Here is an 18,234-nt window from a genome sequence, read left to right on the forward strand (position 1 = left end):
GTGACAAGCTCAATACTGTAAGCAGGTGTCAAAGAACGAAGCTGTGGAACATTTTATCACAGTAATGAGTTCTACAGTGCATCCACATACGTTGTTACTGGAGCTGATAAGACTCCCACAGTGCAGGTAAGGAAAGGAGCTAACTGAAAATGCTTCATGGCAATTCCAGCTAAATCCTCAACTTTTTTTCAGGAAAACACAGTCATTGCATGTCTCCTGAGAGCTTTTCAGAACTTCTTTCAAAGAAGAAAAAAAAAAAAGTTTTTATCTTGAGATGTAGAAGAAACAGAGTAGTTCATATATGTTTTTTAAATAAAAATCCTTCACATATGGAGGGAAATTCTGAGTCTTCACAGAAGGAAGGCAGTTCTATGTCTGGTTTTGGATTTGACTTCATCATCATTTCAGTTCAGTCCCATACCTTGGAATTTGGCAGTCTCTGTACAAACGAAGTAAGTCCTCAGCTCTCCCTTGCCTTTGACATTAATGAGTCCCCTACATTCACATGAATATCCCAACTCCTGTAGTATTTTACTTGTTTCTTCTGTGACCTTTATGTGAAAAGAATCAGAAAGAAATGCCTATAAAATTATTCTGATTATTGACAGCTTAAAAAACTTCATAACCAATTAGAAATTATCTCTTAGGCTGCTATGTTTACCTGGATTTTCCCAAGTTCCCCTGTGCTCTCCATGCGACTGGCAACGTTAACAGTGTTGCCCCAGATATCATACTGAGGTTTCCGGGCACCGATCACACCAGCAATCACAGGGCCATGATTTATTCCTTAGTATAAACAAAAGCACATGTCATTACTGGCATAGAAAGTTACTTGATATCTGTGTTCATTATTAGCCATAAGTCATGAGAGCTTCGGTGAAAAAGAAGAAAAAACAAAAAAAAACTTAACCCTGCAAAACATCTCTGGCAATCAGTATTAGCACTGATCTATAAATATTAGTACTGAGGCTCAGGAGATGTAAACTGAGTCACCCGTAAAATGGGAAGTGTGAGAAAGAGCCAGGGGAATGTTAATGTCTAAGAAAGAGTTTTCCTTTTCTTCCTTCACTATATAGAAGTAAATACCTGTATAATGACAATACTGCTTTTGGTCAACAGTTAATTGCAGGGTTCCTCCCTTTAATCTGCTCCTATAATTTTCTCCTAACTCATTCAGCTGCAGTATTCATGTTGCTCCCTCCAGTGATTAGAAAAGCCCTACCACAAAGGAACTTGGCATACCTAAAAAGGTAGCCTAGGCAACACTACCTTTAGCTACTCAGTATTTTATAATAATCCAAACACCATCTGCAGCATTAAGAAGGGCTCCACAGCCCTCAGCCATTTACCTAGGTCATCTTCCCTCATTTTCAACTTTTATGGATCTGTGGAGTTCACACTGTTCACAATGTGAAGAACTTACCAATCCGCAGGCGGAAGTTGTTGAAGGAATGTCGGTTGATGCCATCCAGTTTACTCATCAAGGCAATGCCATATTCCACCATGATCCCAATGTGTGCATGCTGTCTTTCCTTATCCTATGCAATTCAGACCATATTAATCACCAATTACAACAGAGAAGGCTGTGTCAAGCTGCTATTCCAGAGCACTACTATTAGTGAACAAAGCATATCTTTATATGGATAAACCCACTCATCCTTGCAGCTGTGCAGAATCCCAGAGTTCAAAGCAAACATTCTAAACAGATGTAGAAAAACACAGTAAATTCAATTGGAATGGCTAGGAGGAACAAGAATGATGTGACTGGATTTTTTAATAAATTTATGTCTGTCCTTTAGGACTCCAGATTTAATTTTACATGTTTTGTATGTGTTACATTCATGCATCCTGATGTCATAGGCAAACCTGCTGTGATGAAAGTAAGCCACAGTGCACAAATCTGTTTTAACATCTAATCTGGCACTTGAGGATTCTCGTTTTGTGACAGTTCTCAGGTATCACAAAAAGCTTATTGTCCAGTTCTGAGATGGCCTTTTCTTTACCAGCCCTTCTTTGACTTCACTGTTATTAGAGCTATTCTGTTATACTTCTATAAAGTTAAGCTACTGGAATCAAAGATTCAAAAGTCTGCTGGAGCTACACACTTTATACCTGCTTCAGAAAAAAATGGAACTAGAAGATAAATAGTGAATTCAACAGGAGAAAATTAATTTCTGTCATCTTTTTTCCACATTTCAGAAAGTCACTCCTGATGTGACTTTCCTAAAAGTCACTTTTCCTAACACACTACATTCTGTCACTTTGAAACTCACCCAAGAGCCATATAGAAAATTGAAGGCAGACTGCAGAGACAGTCATGTACCTGGTTGTTCTCTTGGCCTGGGGTAACACTGAGACCAGCTGCTGCCATGTAAGTGCTTCCAATGGTCTTTATTTTTTCAACACCACTAAATTTAGGTTTTAACAAAAGCTGTACAGAGGGAAGGAAAATAGAAAATTGTGACTTTATTACCATATTTGAGCATCTACAATAAGTAAACATCTCCAGGAGTACTATCAATTACATGAGGGTTAGATAAGAAAATTCTGAGAATTAGTTTCACAGTTTTGCTCTACCTGCTCATAGGAGAAATGAAGTGCTGTAGTACTGAAATAAAGTACTGAAATTCAGGACTTTCAAACCATACTAGTAATGCATTAGATGATGCAACTGAAAAACTCCATGAGACAGGAATTTAACTTAGAATGCTGCAATCAGAATATTCATTCAGCATAACAGTTCCCCTCCCACAATGATTACACATCTAGTGAAGCATTTTATTTTGCAGTAAATATGTAACCCAGTCCAACTTTTTGCCAGAATCTTAATTACCTCATCAAAATCAGCAATGATTTCATTTAACAGCCTCAAGCATTCCAGGCCCTCTTTATTGACATCACATTCAGTATAAAACACCTTGAAATCTGGTACTGATGCAAACATGACACAGACACAGTCATATGATTGATGGTACCAGTCCTACAGGAAAACAATATATTCAGACATCAGCATTCACCTTCCACTACTACGATTATTGTTTGTAAGCAGTAATCAAATTACATTTTTCTTATGAAGTCAACCACAGTACTTTATAGTGGGCATCTCTTATTTTACCAGAAACATTAATGAAGTTGATTTGCCTAAGGAAATGCTGAGGTATCTATGTATCTTAAAGATTCTCATCCATGCTGGACAGTGCCAGTCTTGTGCCACTTGCCACAGCTGTGAAATGAGTAATATTTACTGATGAGATAGATGATGGCAGAATAAGAGAACTTCTCACTGGGGTTTGTTACCAAGCTGATACTGTCTGTTTCTCAGCTTCTTTTAAAAAGAAGATCTATCTTCTCTGGTAAAAATAAGATCTTTGAAAAGCCATAAAACCTTTTTAAAATATTTGCCAAACTCAGACTGTGTCCTGAAGCCAAACTACCAATTCTGAAAACAGATTTCAGAGACTGACCCTAAGAGTTCACACTTTTTTGAAGCCATCTGGGTAGCGGATTCTTGCATTTACAAAGGTCTTGGAAGAAAAAAAAAATTAAAAAGGCAGAATTATACAGTCTTCTGTGTATTTGTTAGCATGACATTCTGAATCTCACAGAAGTCCTATTTACTGCCCCTCACATAGCAGAGACTGAACATACCTCGTTTCGTTTTTCACCAATGAAATAGGCAGCTACATGTGCTGGAAGAACATTTTCCAGCAAAAGCCTGTTAACATTCTCCATTGTTTCAAACTGCTCATGTTCTTTTTTAAACTTATTCTTCCACAGACAATCCAGCCGACAGTAATAGTCAATCTGCAAAGGGACCAAATCTGATAAATCTATATAATATCACATGGAAAAATGTTGGTCAATTTAATCTAGAAGTGCAGTAGCAATAAAGTTTCTTCAAGACCTTTTGAGCTAATGTAGATAATATGCTTTGAATAAAAAATGTGCTTTGAGAAAGAAGGTCAGAACAATATGAAGCAGTCAGTATGAATGAATGCCATTTGGGTACCATCAGGTGCATTTCCTAAACTAAGATTTTAATAATATGAGGATTATTTATCTTGAATTGCTGCCTTGATTTGGGATGAATATTGGCACATAAATACAGATTAATCAAAACTGGAAGAATCTGAAAATTCTGAATTCTGCAATGTACAGAAGAGTACTGAAAAATATTAAAAAGTTTCCACCCTGTCACAGTAAAATGCTTTGCATTATCTATAACTAAGTATAACTATTTACTGATGTACAGCTAAGTACAAGAACATGAAGAAGTTAAAATATATACTAATATAGTACAAAATTTCAGTGAACAATACTTTTGCATTTCATTTAAATCAACTTGTTTCAAGTAAAAGAAAACCTATTGCTTTTTTAATACATACCTGTTTTGCAAGTAAAATTAGAGTTATATAAAACAGAGCCAGATATAAGTTAGTCATTATCCTTGGCTTTTTGATGAAAAGTCTGAAAAAAACAGAAAGCAAGACAAAGTCAACTATATCCTTTCAGAAAATCCACATTTAAGGGTTGGCAGAGGTAGAAGATGAGCAGAACAGAAGGGAGTGTCTTTATTCAGACATACAGCACCAATGCCAATATCCATTTGTGCCAGTGGCTGTCTGGTTATAGGAGCTATCCTAATAATGAGAAGGGATTATCATCCTGTTCAGTGCATGAACTGCCTTCAGCATAATAACAAAATGGGTGCTGAAATCTTGTTAAATGGTTGTTTATAGTAAGATGTTCAAGTGAATATGGCTTTATCTTAATGGTGCCATCTGAATTTCCATTGCAGTGAGTTGCAGCTTTCCTCCCAACACTGTTCCACAAAAACACAGCCAACTGAGTCTTGAAATAGGGAAAGAAACCTTCTTTTTTGTGGAAGGAAAATGATAGCAAATAGAAACCTGAACTGCTAAAACAAAGACAGCCACTGAATCACACTGTTATACAGCTCCATACAAATCTGAGATGCCATTCATACAGCATAGCAAGATCAGTCTGTCTTACATCTTTTAATTTTCACAAATGCATCAAACTGAATTCTCATTATATGAACATCTTTGGATTAAGATGCTAAACAGAGAACTCATTAAGGATTTTTTTAAGCTGTGCTGACAGCTCACAGCCTCTGCAAAATAAATTTACCCTCATCTTCCAGTATGAGTCCATACTGAGAATCTGAGAAACACTTCCACATCTTATTTCTCTGAAGTTGATCTCTAAAGATCAACCTTAGTTTGTGATTAAGATTCTAGCCCCTAGTTTATACTGTAAGCTAAAATTCCAGAGGTCTCAGAAGCCATATTACAGAATTTTTCAGAAAACACACATTTTCTAATAAAAAAAAGTAGTAATTAACTTTAGGGAAAGTTTTGTTATGTCTAATTTACATGTTTTTGGTATTTCAGTATTCCAGGAAGTATACAAAAATCTAACAGCTCCCTTAGAGAACAATTATTCAACTGTAAGAAACTTTTCACTCAGTGTACCTGGTACTGTTGTCGTAGAAGCTCAAGTTTCTAGGCTGAAGAGTATTAAAAATGATGAGGTAAACTGTTACAGCAATGGACAGGAGGAGAACTTTGAGTTCAAAGCTCATCTGAAGAAATACTGAGCAAGCAATGAACCCCAATATGCAGCAGTAAGTATAATACTGTAAAAGAACAATTTAAAGAGAAGTTGTGTCATTCAGGCTTTATACACAGGAGACTTTCAAACCATAGCAAATACTCTTACCATGACCATTGCAATTTAAATAGAAGAAATTACAATCACTTGCTAAAGACACTTAAAGCTTTACTGTTGATTGCACTAAAAGACTCAATACTTTCTTTAGTTAACAACTTTATTAAAGAGAAACAGTAAGAGGTAAACAAAAAGTAGCAGACCAGTGTAAGCAGTGCTAAACAAAAACTGAAGAGTGTGGAGAATTTGTCTTCTGAAGTCTAATAATTTAAGCAATTATTAAAAAGTAGGCTTATAGTCCAGTAAGCAGGGTCTGAACCAGAAACTCCAGCATTCTGGTGCTGGTTTTGACAGTGCTCCCCCTTTGTAACCTTCAGTAGAAACCACATTCCCATCTCCCCCACCTATGACATGTGAAGACCATGACCTGTTCTCCAACCTTAGACAGAACCCCTTCCTAAGACCTTTGATGCTAAAAAGCATTATCAAGCTGGGACTATTATCTGATGGAATTACTGAAAAGACTCCCAGAGGAATCACAGTTCAGGTGTGGTGTCCAAGGTCAGCATGAAGCTGGGAGCATGACAACTGCCAGCCAGGTGGTACAAAGAATGCTGCACAGACACAAATGCTCCTTGCAGCCACAGGCCCTGGTTTAAGATGCTGAGCTCACATACTTCAGTCTGCAAACAATTCCAAAAATACCTCAGCTTCCGCTCCTCAAGGATTTATTTCTCTTTTTGTACTTAGCAGCTTTTCTTCCTTAATAGCACAGACTTACCACAGATCTGGGAGACTTTTAGCTAAACAATTGATGTTACTGCTGAAGTGAATGAGAATTGAAAAATTTATAGGGCAAATCAGGATCAGAGATGGCACAGTAATGTAGTATACCAACTCTAAGGCAATTATAACAACCTCCTAAGGCATTGATTCTAAGACATTACCTACCAAAAGGTGATCAACACTAACAGTTACAACTCTGAAGCCAAACTTCTAAAAAAGAAACCACTACATAGAGGTCTGTTGGCCATTTAAGCCTTTTCACTCTATCAAGATACTTGCAAATACAGTTCTCATCTCAGACTTGAACATACTCCTCATCCTGTTCTCCTTCTTTTTCCTCAAAGTTTTAGATCTAAGCCTGAACTTTCAAAAACTTGTAAAGCCACTCTTTATTCAGCACAGCAAGAGCATCTAAAATTATTTCAAGCAGAACTTTTGTGCTGTCAGATACCTAATCAAAGCTCTGTTTTACACAGCACCAGGACCTGCCAGTTGTCAGTAATATATACAGGATTCAAAGATCTGGTTTTTAAAGTAACATGTTCACTACTTACTGTTTCTTCTATGCAGGAATGAGTTGTGTTTCCAAAAGACTGATTTTCAGACATGAAAGAACAGAAAATTACCAGATGAATAAAATGTACATTTTCATATCTGTAACAACATAGCATGCATTTTAACATAGCTGTAACTTCATTTTTAATAAGGACTTGAATGGAAGGGCCCACACACAACCTGCAGCAGTGTTCAAAAATACATTCATAATCTAAAGGAGCAGACAGGTTACAAAGGAGCATCCCAAATATTTGGATGATCTCAAAACACAGTGCTATTTTGTAATTACAGAGAAAAAGCAAAATCTTCTGTGTCATTAGTGCGTGCTAGATCTATCCTTATGGAATTGCTAGAGAACACTTTTCAAAGCTACCAAGTAAGAAAAAGAAACTAATGCTTCAGCTTTATCTCTAAGTACTTAAGGCTTCTGAAAACCCCTAGAAGATGCATGGTAAAGCCATAGCTACTGAGAGAAAATACCCCTGAAGCTGCCTTGTGGCAGAAATAAATCTAGATTCAATTACATTAACATTCTATCTTTACAAAAGGATATCAAAATGCTGCCATCCATCTGTATTATACACACCATCCAAGAGTCATTTCATGTTAATCTTGGAAATGAAGACAGTAGTCTACTCACATAGGTGGTAGAACACAGGTCATTTGATCCAGTAAAGTTTGCAGGTTTATTCTTTTCAGTAGTCTGAAAATAAAATAAACCCACAACAAAACCACCATAGAAACTTGACAAGAAGTAGTCACCAAGTTTGGTTATTTTCATCACACATTATACCTTGAATCCTCAACTAGTTGCCCTTTCAGTGCTATTGCAATATAAATGCTGAAATACAATGATATACTACATAGTTTTATTAAACATACATGCATACACAAGGTGCAAGAAGGTTAAAATTGCCAAGTATTTGCTTACTTATTTTTAATTCAGGATAAAGTTTCACATTATAGTTATGCTAGTCTAACAGGCTGGTTCTGACTCTCCACCCTCCACCCCATTTCACAACTGCTGTCTGTCCCAGTTCTCTTTTAGGCTGCCCCTGGCAGTCTTCACATGACAACAGTGTGAGCCAATTTGAGGACCTAAGTCAGCAGTAAAGAAGCCCTATAAAAATATACTAAGCATTTTCTGCATTATAGCTTTCAGTATAAATAATCCATGTAATCATAAGAATGGCAGACTGAGCATATGGGATCCTTGGTTTTAGTAGCTGGCTATTAGAGGGGTTTAACTGTTAATGTATCACATAAAGATTGTTTAAAAAACAACCAAACCAAACAAACAAAAAAAAATCCAACCCTAAACAACACAATAGATTGGTCTTGAGCATAACATTGCTCCACAGGACTCAGTTTTCACATGTATTTACCCCAGACGCTGTACAACACTCAAACTCAAGCTAAAAGACTGAGACCACTTGTATTTTAAGTCTATCAGCAACTACCTGTAATATCTTTGGTTTTTAAAGAGAGTCAAGCAATATTCTTCCCTCCCCATATGCATGATTCATAGCTAGTGCAAATGCACAATAAACTGATTAAAACTTCTTCCCACTGTAGCCAAACGTTTAAACCCACATTATTAAAAAATAGATTACAATCTCAGTGATGATGGTTTGAATCAGTAGTAATTATAAATGCTATCTTGAAAGCAAGAAAAAGTGATGTAAAGTAGAATTCAGGTCTATCACATCAACTTATTTCTACAAACTCAGAATTATTACTTTAATTCTTTTACATGGCATCATGCATTATCCTGGTGTAAAACACTCACGTTGTGAGTCAGACATCAGGAAAAACTGCAAAACCCAAGGTACTTGATGAAAAGAATACAGGAATTTACTTGAACTGTGGATGTTACAATAAGTTTACAGGGAAAAAAAGGATAATGTGATTACTTACCAAATTAAAAATGGCTATAATCAGCAAGGCACCTATAGTGATGACTGCCAAAGGAAGCCTGAGTAAAGGCATTGTTTCCACTTTTTCAGAGATAGCACAAAGATGGCGCAGGAAAGGCCACTTTTCTGAGCAGCATTTCTGTTTGATACATGGAAAGAAATATTTCTAAATTAATTTTTCTCTGCAGGAGAGTCTTCACTGGAATTTCAATTCGGAGGTCTGAATCTTCATTCAGATTAAATATGTGATATCTCTTCACAACTGAAAATTGAGGTAATGCTTCCTTTATTTCAAAGAGGCTGGGTGCTAGAATTTTCTGAATGTCTGCTTTAAAAACATATAATCTGATTGAGAGTTATAGAGTTATATTACTAAGAAGAGAGCGACAACCTACACTTTATTTTTTAGTTATGGAGCAATGTTGCATTTCAAATTATATTTTCAGATGACTAAATCAAAACCAATCATAGACAGTCCCCTTTCTTGCCATCCTCATATCCTCTTTTTATTGCCTCTAGAGAAAAATACCTAGTAAAGTGCATGCTGTTAGTGATTACAAGCACTGTTAAAGGATGCTATACCAAAACACTCCCAGTATAAAACTCAAATCTGATGCAACTGCAATGCAGGAATTTTCTTTTCTCCATGTGTTTTTACATATACACAGACTCCTCTCTCTCTCTAACTAGACATATATATATATATATACACATATACACAAAACCCCACCCACTCATATATATGTATAAGGTTCATACATGCTATGCAATTGTACTTTTAAATTAATCATTAAAAATGATCCCATGTACAGGTACAGAGTGCAATTTAATTTTTTTCCCCAAGTTGTCAAATCACATCTATGCACTTTTGAAAACAAGAAACTTTTTCTTTATTTTTCTTTAAGTAAACTTACCACACATTTCTCAGCAAAGCACACAAACAAGATAAGTAGAATGATGATGGCAACAATGCCAAAGGAAATTCCTAGTTTTGCAGTTCTAAACAGAAAAGAAAGCATTAAACAAAGCAGTGTTAAATGAAAAAAGTTGGAAACTGCTGCAATTCAGCCGTGTTTGCTAACACTGTTTCTCTACATTTCAATAGATTTTTCTTTTCTAATAGCACTGGATGACCATAACATTGCAAAGGTTACTGTTGCTCTGTTGCACAAGCAGTACTTTAAGATATTCTATGCCTCACTGACATCCTGAAACACTATGCCACGAAAAACAAATATGGCATAAACTACAGAATTATCAAGTATCTTCTTGAAGGAATGAGAAGTTCAGAGTTCCCTCCTTGTGTCTCTACAGACCAAAGGATCACAGCGCATTTTAACCAGCTAATCCTGATTTTCTACCGGTGCTTACAGCAAACTGTTCTTATTAAATAGTATTTCTCTCTGCTTAGAACACATAGGGAGAGGATCATTTAAAACACAATATTAAGGAAATACTTGTATTTTATTTTCACACCGATACCTAGACTCTTAAGCCAATAACATGAATGTGCTCCTTTATTAAGGGGCAGAGTTGTCCTAAAGGCTGTATGTTTCTTAAATGTAAATCCTCAGCAATGCCAGAAGTCTCATGCACGTGTGGTTGGTTCATTTGAATTATACATTATAAAAATACTGACACTTACTTTGGCATTATAAACATCTGTATAAGAAAAATACAGAGGAAGACAAAACTGGCACACACGAAGTAACTCTTCAGTTTCAGAATAGGAATGGTGCGATACTGAAAAAGAGATATTAGTTCTCAGGGATAATTCCAGGGATTTTTTAGGTTTTATGGCATTTTTGTGATGACATATATATGCATTCTATTGTACTTTTAAAAATATACACATACAGAAAAAACAAAACCAAAAAACCACACAAAATAAAATGCACTTGAACATCTGTCAAGAAAAACAGCCCAGTCCAAAGGATAATTTCCCACCTAGAAGGAAATCCACAAGTTATGTACATAAAAACTTCATGGATGCAGGTAGCCAAAATCCTTATAAAACAAGGATTTACACAGATGTAAACCTAAAGAGAGTGTGTGTGTGTGTGTGTGTGTATACACACAGCCCAGTAAGTACATACAGTACACCACAGCACAGTAAATTAAAGAACAGTTATTCAAACAGAAAAAGTAAACCATACCTTAACAGTAACTGTATAATACTTGTAATGCTACAACCACAGAGAACAAATAATTTTCATTATGAATGCAGAAATACCTTAAAAATATTTAAAAGTATTTCTTTTTTATTCTAAAAATAATGAGACTCATTATTATAAACCTCATTATTATTATAAACCTCATTATTTTTGAGAGGCTCTTCAGATAGTAAAGTTGCCAAACTACTCTCTTATGGCAATAATTTAACCACAGATTAGACACAGTCTCCTTTAATCCACAGAATTACCATTATCAAGGAAGACTGACAACTCAAATGGATCATCATAAGATCTGCTTTCTATTAGTTACCAAAACCCTCTTGGATGTGCAGTGATCTCCAGAATGTAGTTTCAGGATGAAAACAGTTTCAGATATATTATTATGCTGCTCTCAAGTGCAAATTGAAGAACAAAAAAAAAGATTATTTTGCTCTTACCTACCTCTTTTTCAAGACCAGGTTCAGCAAAAATCAGGGAAAAAAATCCATAGAAGTCATCTGATTTGCCACACCATGGACTGAATTCAAAGAGAGACAATACAAACGTAAGCAACAGGACAAGGAGGGTATGCAAAAACACTGTTGTCATTGAGATGCCACAGTATGCAGGGTGACAGTGCCACTCCTTTACACACGTTTAACAACTCTGCAAGGTCTTTATGTTTCATAGCCTAACTCACAAGTGGTTGTTTTTATGTTGCAGAATGACAAATTCAAACAAACAATCTCAGACAGCAGTGTATGACAGTTACATGCACTATGTAACCCCAGACCTTCTGTAAAGTTTACAAACAGGAAAGGATAATAGCAGATGTTAGAGATGGCTCACAGCCTCCAAAAACTTGCCCGTAATAATAAACATCAGTTCTCTATTACAAAAAGCTGAGGTACAGTGAAAACAGTCTTGCTATAATTAACAATTTGAGAAAAAAAAAATTTACATTTGATAGGAAATTTAAACTAAAAAAAAAAAACAAAAACAAAAAAACCAACCAACAAAAAAACCCAAAAAAAACAAAAAAACCCAACAAAAAACCCCACACCAAAACAAAAAAAAAACACAATTCTTTGTCTGCTTTTCTATGCAAACATAGTGGCAGTTGCACTGCCTGCTGCTGACAGACCATTTACCTTTAATGAACCAGACACTAAAGCAATTTTACTATTACCCCTAGCCTGTGTTTTGACTTTGTACATAGGTTTTGTTCAAGACTGAACCTCATTTTCTGATACTCCTGATTTTAATAAACAACATAAACATTAACTTGCTATCCCATCCTGCACTGCTGTTTGGCTCATTAATGTGAACAGTCAGAAGAAATAATGCAATTATCTTTCATGGTGCTACACCACATTGAACAGCTGGAATAATCATTGGCTTCTCTACAATAATGCAGATAAAATTTTTGGTAACTTTTCATTTTTGAGAACTAAGATGATATCTAGGCTTCAAACTGAGAATGCAAATTATTCTCAAAGAAAAGATGAAAAAATAAAATACTGCATACTTAGTTGAACTGAGGCCCTCTATGGTTGACATCATTTCATCATAAATATCTTCCTCTATCCTTCCCTTCTGAGATGAATTTCTGGGAACAAAATGAAGTCCATGTCACAAATGCTATTCAGAAACTGTTAGTAGCTACAAAGGACCATACTTTCTCAGTACATAAGTAGTGTAAGCTACTAAGGAAAAATTAAGAATGTTTCAAACTGATAAGCACCTACATCATAGGCACATTACTAAGCCTTTCTGTAGTTACTCAAATGATGCATTTTTCAATACAATATTTTTGATAAACTAAGACAGTTTCACCAATCAAAACCATCTACCTAGTTACCTCAGCAGGCTAGGTACCACTGTAATCATTTCTACATGTAGCGCCAATGTTTTCCTACACTTCAATGGCATACATGAATACTACTAACCAAGTACATATCTTGTAAAATATAATATATAGTTACTTATTATATTAAGCTTTATTTAATTTGTATTATAATATTTACCAAAAAATCTCCTGTCTCTGCATATGAAAACTAAAAGCTGAGGTATCAAGAGCAGTTACAATACCAGTGTGTACACAATCCATGTGTTTGGTCTTCCACTGCACTTTTGGTCTCTTACTCCCCTACCCTCCCTCTATCCACCTACAGCCTGTAAAACAAAACGCAGCCTGAATGACTGAGGGGCCAGTCAGCTGAAGCCAGGGTGGGGGAAGTTCCTTTTAGGGTCTGCTAATAATAATAACAAACATTAAATTAAAAGCCTTTCAAAGGCCAAAGACTTAGCTGAACCTTTCTGATGTAGGAACACCATACACACACTTTTTAGGAGCACAGGATCACATATTAAAAAAAACCAAACAAAAAACAAAAAACAAAAAAAAACACAACCAAAAAGAAAGTACTTGACAAACCTATCAGAAGTTCTCTGGCGCCCCGTGGAACACAAAGGTATATCCTAAGTGAAATACAGAATTAAGAATAAGATACAGACTTAGAAAATGACAAACAGTTACTGAAAATAAACTCCAGAAAGTTGTCAAATATTTTTATTTACAAAGAAAAGCTGGTTCTTGATGTATCAAAACCAACACTTTCTAGCAATGTTTTCTGCTTTAACAAGTGAGAATTTTCTGACCAAGAAGGTTCTTAGGAAATAATTGAACAGATCTCTTATTTTTTCATCATGCACTGAAATAACTAACATCAGCAGAGGCTGAATCCACTGAATGGACAGATACTTAATTTAAAGCTAACTACAGCCATCCATCCACAGATGTAGTACAGCCTTGCTGCACCTCCAGGAGTACATCTAAGAGTGTAAATATCTTCTTTCAGTTTTTGGGAATGGCAGATGGAAGGAAAAATCAGTTTTCTGAAATTTAAAATCTTAAGAATTCTTAATCTTAAAAGCCTTGACTGATAAAATCCTGTTGCAGCTGGAGAATGAGGAGGGAATGTTTATTTTCTTACATTTTAAGTACAGATGGAGTGCATCTGGAGGTTGGAATAAATTGTCTTTTTTCCAACACCTTAAGTAGCAAGCAGGACATCAAGATGGAAAAATATCAGGAAGAAAAGAAAAGATAGTTTCAAAGGTTTACTATGAGTATAGCATGCTAGAGATAGGGAGAGTTTGAATGCTGCTAAATTTAGACAGAAATAGTTGTTGCACAGATGCCTTCTTAGTTCAGCACAGAAATTTACCACCAAGAACTGCAGCAGGAATTCAGCCACAAAACCTGTCAGACTTCAAGTTTCACACCATAGACACAAAAACCAGAAATTGTAGGATGACAATCATTACTTCAGCCTCACCTTTCTTTGCTTTCCTTGTGAACTTGAAGAGTCACTGCTCACACTTTCTCTGTGGTTCAGGTGAGCAAAGGGCCTGGCAGCTCCCCAGGACTCTAAATAACGCGTCATCCGAACAGATGCTCGCATCTTCAGCCCATCATTAACTCTTGTTTTAGGGAGATGATTATTGGACATACCTTGTTTGGACTAACAGAAAAAACACACACACTTAGACAACAAAAAATTACTCAAATTATAAAGAAATTGAGCTCTGCCTACATAAGTAGTTTGGAACTATAAAATGAAGCTATCTAGAAGAACTCTAAACACATATCAGCAGTGTGTCAGCCAACCTTGCTTCCTTTATCTCAGGTAATTAATGTGAGCTGAAGCAAACCATGACCTAATGAATTTACTCCAGCTGCCTCTGCAAACTTTCATTTGTAACACTGCAACATTCAAACTTCCTGGTTGATTTACAATGATAACAAGAGATTGCAGGATCTTATTAATTGATACAACTTCTTTGCAGTCAGCACAACAGCACAGAAAAAAGATTTCCTCTTCCTGAGCTAGGGTGTATCAAAACAGTAGCTGGGACAAGATCCCACAAGTTACAGGCTTGACATCAGATTACAGGTGGAAAGTCAGGTGGTATGTACAGGATATACAGCAATACCTTTGGGGGTCTAAAAGGAAACTAAAACTACAGAATAAACCAAGAAAATCAAGGATCAGTGATTTTCTAATATTTCACAGGCATCTTCACAGAAGCAGGAAAACTTTTAATAGACATAGATCCTCATTCTGATAATATGTGCTGTGTCCATCTAAGGGGGTTACAGTGCTGAGTACCTAAAACATGCAATGACAAGATTGAATTTCTTGCTAGCTAAAAGAAGTTCTTTTCCTGTAAAGATCTTGAAGGAATGAAATTTGTAATTTCTTTTTCTTTTGAAATATTTTACTCATCAACCACAAGCTGATTCAAAATAGCAATACTCCAGGTGTTTGCAGTTACCAGGCTCTCAGGGGCAACCAACAGTTGCTAGCTTTTCACCCTGAAAAGGTGCATCTCACATCTAAGATAGTGAGGCTGAAGAAGTCTGTTATACAAGGAATATTTTCTTTTCAAGTGGCCACTCAGTATAGATATTCTTTCACTACTGTATCCCACCTTTTGACCTGGATTTTTGAGAGACACTTCATAGAAATACATAGTGAAATAAGTATTTTTAGCCTATGTGAACCATATAAGAGGTTTCAGCACATCACTCATTAATCTTCAAGCTATAAGTCATGTCATAAAACAGCAGGATGTGCTTTCAGATCTGAAGTCCCAAAATCAAGCTACTCAGATGACTCATACCATGCTTTAATTCTGTTCCTGAATTTAAAAGGTGTATGCACCACAGACACCTATGTACCTCAAATACATGCATATATTTGAATAAATATACATGTTTAAAGAATACACATACCCTTGGGTCAACCACTAAGTAGGTTTTGATATTCATAGATTCAAGGTAAGGATCCCTCAGGTGTCCATTCCCTTCTTCTACTTCATAAGCTTTGCCTAGGTGATTCAGTGTTGCTTCAGTGATGTGTACACGGCTGAGAAGGGCAGAAAGAACAAGAGACCCAAACACTTACAGAAAGGTCACATTAAGCATTTCATTTACATTTCAATGCCTACTGCTGACATTTGTGCTTTGGCAGCCAACTGCAAAATCCTGCCAGTACTTAAACAGTTCCTCATCACGCATCTTCCATAGCAAGTATGCTATAAAGCAGTTCCAAGAATGAGAGTATCAGGATAAAATTTAATTGAAATAAGCAGAGACACGCAAGAAACAGGAGGAAATGTAATCAAAGGAGATCTGACAAGAGGGATAGACTTACAGGCAGACTGTTTCAGGTGGCAAGAGCTGCAAGGAAACCTCAAAAACAAAAGACAAGTGAGGACTATCTCATGCCAGAAATGCATGAGAACGGAAGGAGATGGTTACTAAGTCTGGGAAAAAAAACTGGAAAGGGTTTTTTGTGAACTAGGAGGATAAATCTGAAAGCCTGTCTTTTGTGCCTGAAACAATCAGGGAAGAGCATAACAGATAAGGTAACAGCAGCAACAAACTTTTAAGGAAACATGCTAGTATTTTCCTGTAGCCATTCACACTTGCCCTTAAACAATATTTAGTTCAGTATCTCAAATGACATATTGACATATAAATTATTAATAATATCTTTCCATAGAATTTCTCAACAAGAGACTTGTGTGTGTTCATAAAATAGCATTTCATTTCTTACAGTCTATTATCTCATTGTTTATTTCCCCACAGCTTTACTTACTTTTCTTTGGCATGGAAGGGTTAAACACTGTGCAAGTCAATCCTACAATCCCTCAGCACTGAGCTGGGAATAGAACATTTCCAGAATGGAGGCTTACAGTGTGCTACACTTCTGCCTAACTACAGAGAGCAAGGGGGGAATCATTGTCCCACCCACCTCTGCTTCCTTATGCTTATGTAGGTTTGCTTCAAGATAATTTATCCAAGACCTGGAGACCACTGGCTGTTTGTTCTTCCTTATGGGAAACTAGAATTCTTCAGTCCTTTTGGAACTAAAAGGTAAGAGTTTCTGAATATAGAGGATGCATGTTTTTATCTGTTTACTGGTAAATGTCTCCAAAAAAATTTTTGTTTTTTTTTAATTGTTACCTTGACTGTGCAGTTTTGTAATTCAGGCAAACTCAAATCTGAAATGCTAAAGCTTGCTCCAAAGCATCATTTTCTCCCATAGGGACTGAGGCATACTGGGTGATGTCTGCATGCACTGAGACTTAAAAACAGAGTCATGTACTGCAGCTAGTTTTCTGTGGTTTCCCACTTATCTCAAATGACAGTATATTTGTTTGCTATCCACCATTTTCCATTTTACCAAGCTTCTTCTCTCCCCTTTCCTACAAATCACACACTGCTGTCAGTATAAGTCAAATCTTAGTGCAAATTTCTTTCCTTTTGAATTATTATGCCAATGATTTCTCAGCAGTTGCTAATGCTTACTGGATTTCAGGATCAGCACATAACCAAAACCTGCTATAGCAAAAGCTGCCTCTCCAAGGCAAGCTGTAACATGCATTATTACACCTAGCATGCTAGTGCAGAATACCTCACACACTGCACTCTATTTCCAGTGCCAACAGGCCTGAGAAAAACATATTCTGATCTTTCAGGCACATGTATGTTAGAGAGAGCTGGTCATGTACACATTTTAAATTTTTATTTTATGCTAGTCCTCTCTGCTTTACTAGTGCTGTCAATTGTTACGAGTGCAAGTAATTTTAAAAATTTGATAAAACAAGGATATTCAGTCAGAGATTCACAGACTGGTTTCGTTTGGAAGGGACTTTAAAGATCATCTGGTTCCAACCCCCGGCATGGACAGGGTCACTCAAAGTATTTATAAAGCCAGAAGCTTTCCTGCACCCTTTAGGTCTTTAGAATTCCTTCATTTACAGAAACCCAAAGCTTACATACTTCCCATTTTGCATAAAACTCCGTATTTTAAATAAACTCAAAATAATCCCAGTGACTAAACTTCTGCTTCCAAAGGAGCAGGGCTATTTAGCACTGGAATTGGAAATTCCAGACACATTAATTTCCACAGAGCAGGACACAAATACAGTGTAACATCTGCAGAACAAATAGAAATCCATCCTCCCTGGAAGGCTCAGACTTCCACAAATGGAAGTTTTCCACTGCCTAGTTTTGAAATGCAGAACGAACAAGTTAGATATATGTTCAGGCATGTTTA

At 36.3% G+C, this 18,234-nt stretch overlaps 1 protein-coding gene across 1 annotated transcript in view; it reads right to left on the reverse strand.

The window, feature by feature from the left end:
• Positions 1-272: 272 nt before the first annotated feature.
• ADCY7 (adenylate cyclase 7) overlaps positions 273-18,234 on the reverse strand; it is a 55,898-nt gene continuing 37,936 nt past the window's right edge. Inside the window, exons 11-28 of the mRNA XM_030457687.1 lie at positions 15,903-16,035; positions 14,443-14,628; positions 13,539-13,582; positions 12,630-12,710; positions 11,564-11,639; positions 10,594-10,691; positions 9,863-9,947; positions 8,950-9,087; positions 7,673-7,735; positions 7,032-7,070; positions 5,496-5,659; positions 4,386-4,467; positions 3,649-3,804; positions 2,834-2,980; positions 2,324-2,431; positions 1,424-1,538; positions 662-786; positions 273-551 (exon numbers count right to left, since the gene is read on the reverse strand). Coding sequence (XP_030313547.1) covers positions 405-551; positions 662-786; positions 1,424-1,538; positions 2,324-2,431; positions 2,834-2,980; positions 3,649-3,804; positions 4,386-4,467; positions 5,496-5,659; positions 7,032-7,070; positions 7,673-7,735; positions 8,950-9,087; positions 9,863-9,947; positions 10,594-10,691; positions 11,564-11,639; positions 12,630-12,710; positions 13,539-13,582; positions 14,443-14,628; positions 15,903-16,035 — 1,987 coding nt within the window. The 3' untranslated portion in view covers positions 273-404. The remainder of the gene's footprint in view (positions 552-661; positions 787-1,423; positions 1,539-2,323; positions 2,432-2,833; positions 2,981-3,648; positions 3,805-4,385; positions 4,468-5,495; positions 5,660-7,031; positions 7,071-7,672; positions 7,736-8,949; positions 9,088-9,862; positions 9,948-10,593; positions 10,692-11,563; positions 11,640-12,629; positions 12,711-13,538; positions 13,583-14,442; positions 14,629-15,902; positions 16,036-18,234) is intronic.

This window comes from Calypte anna, chromosome 11 (genome assembly GCF_003957555.1).
Source record: "Calypte anna isolate BGI_N300 chromosome 11, bCalAnn1_v1.p, whole genome shotgun sequence".
NCBI classification, from domain to species: Eukaryota; Metazoa; Chordata; class Aves; order Apodiformes; family Trochilidae; genus Calypte; species Calypte anna.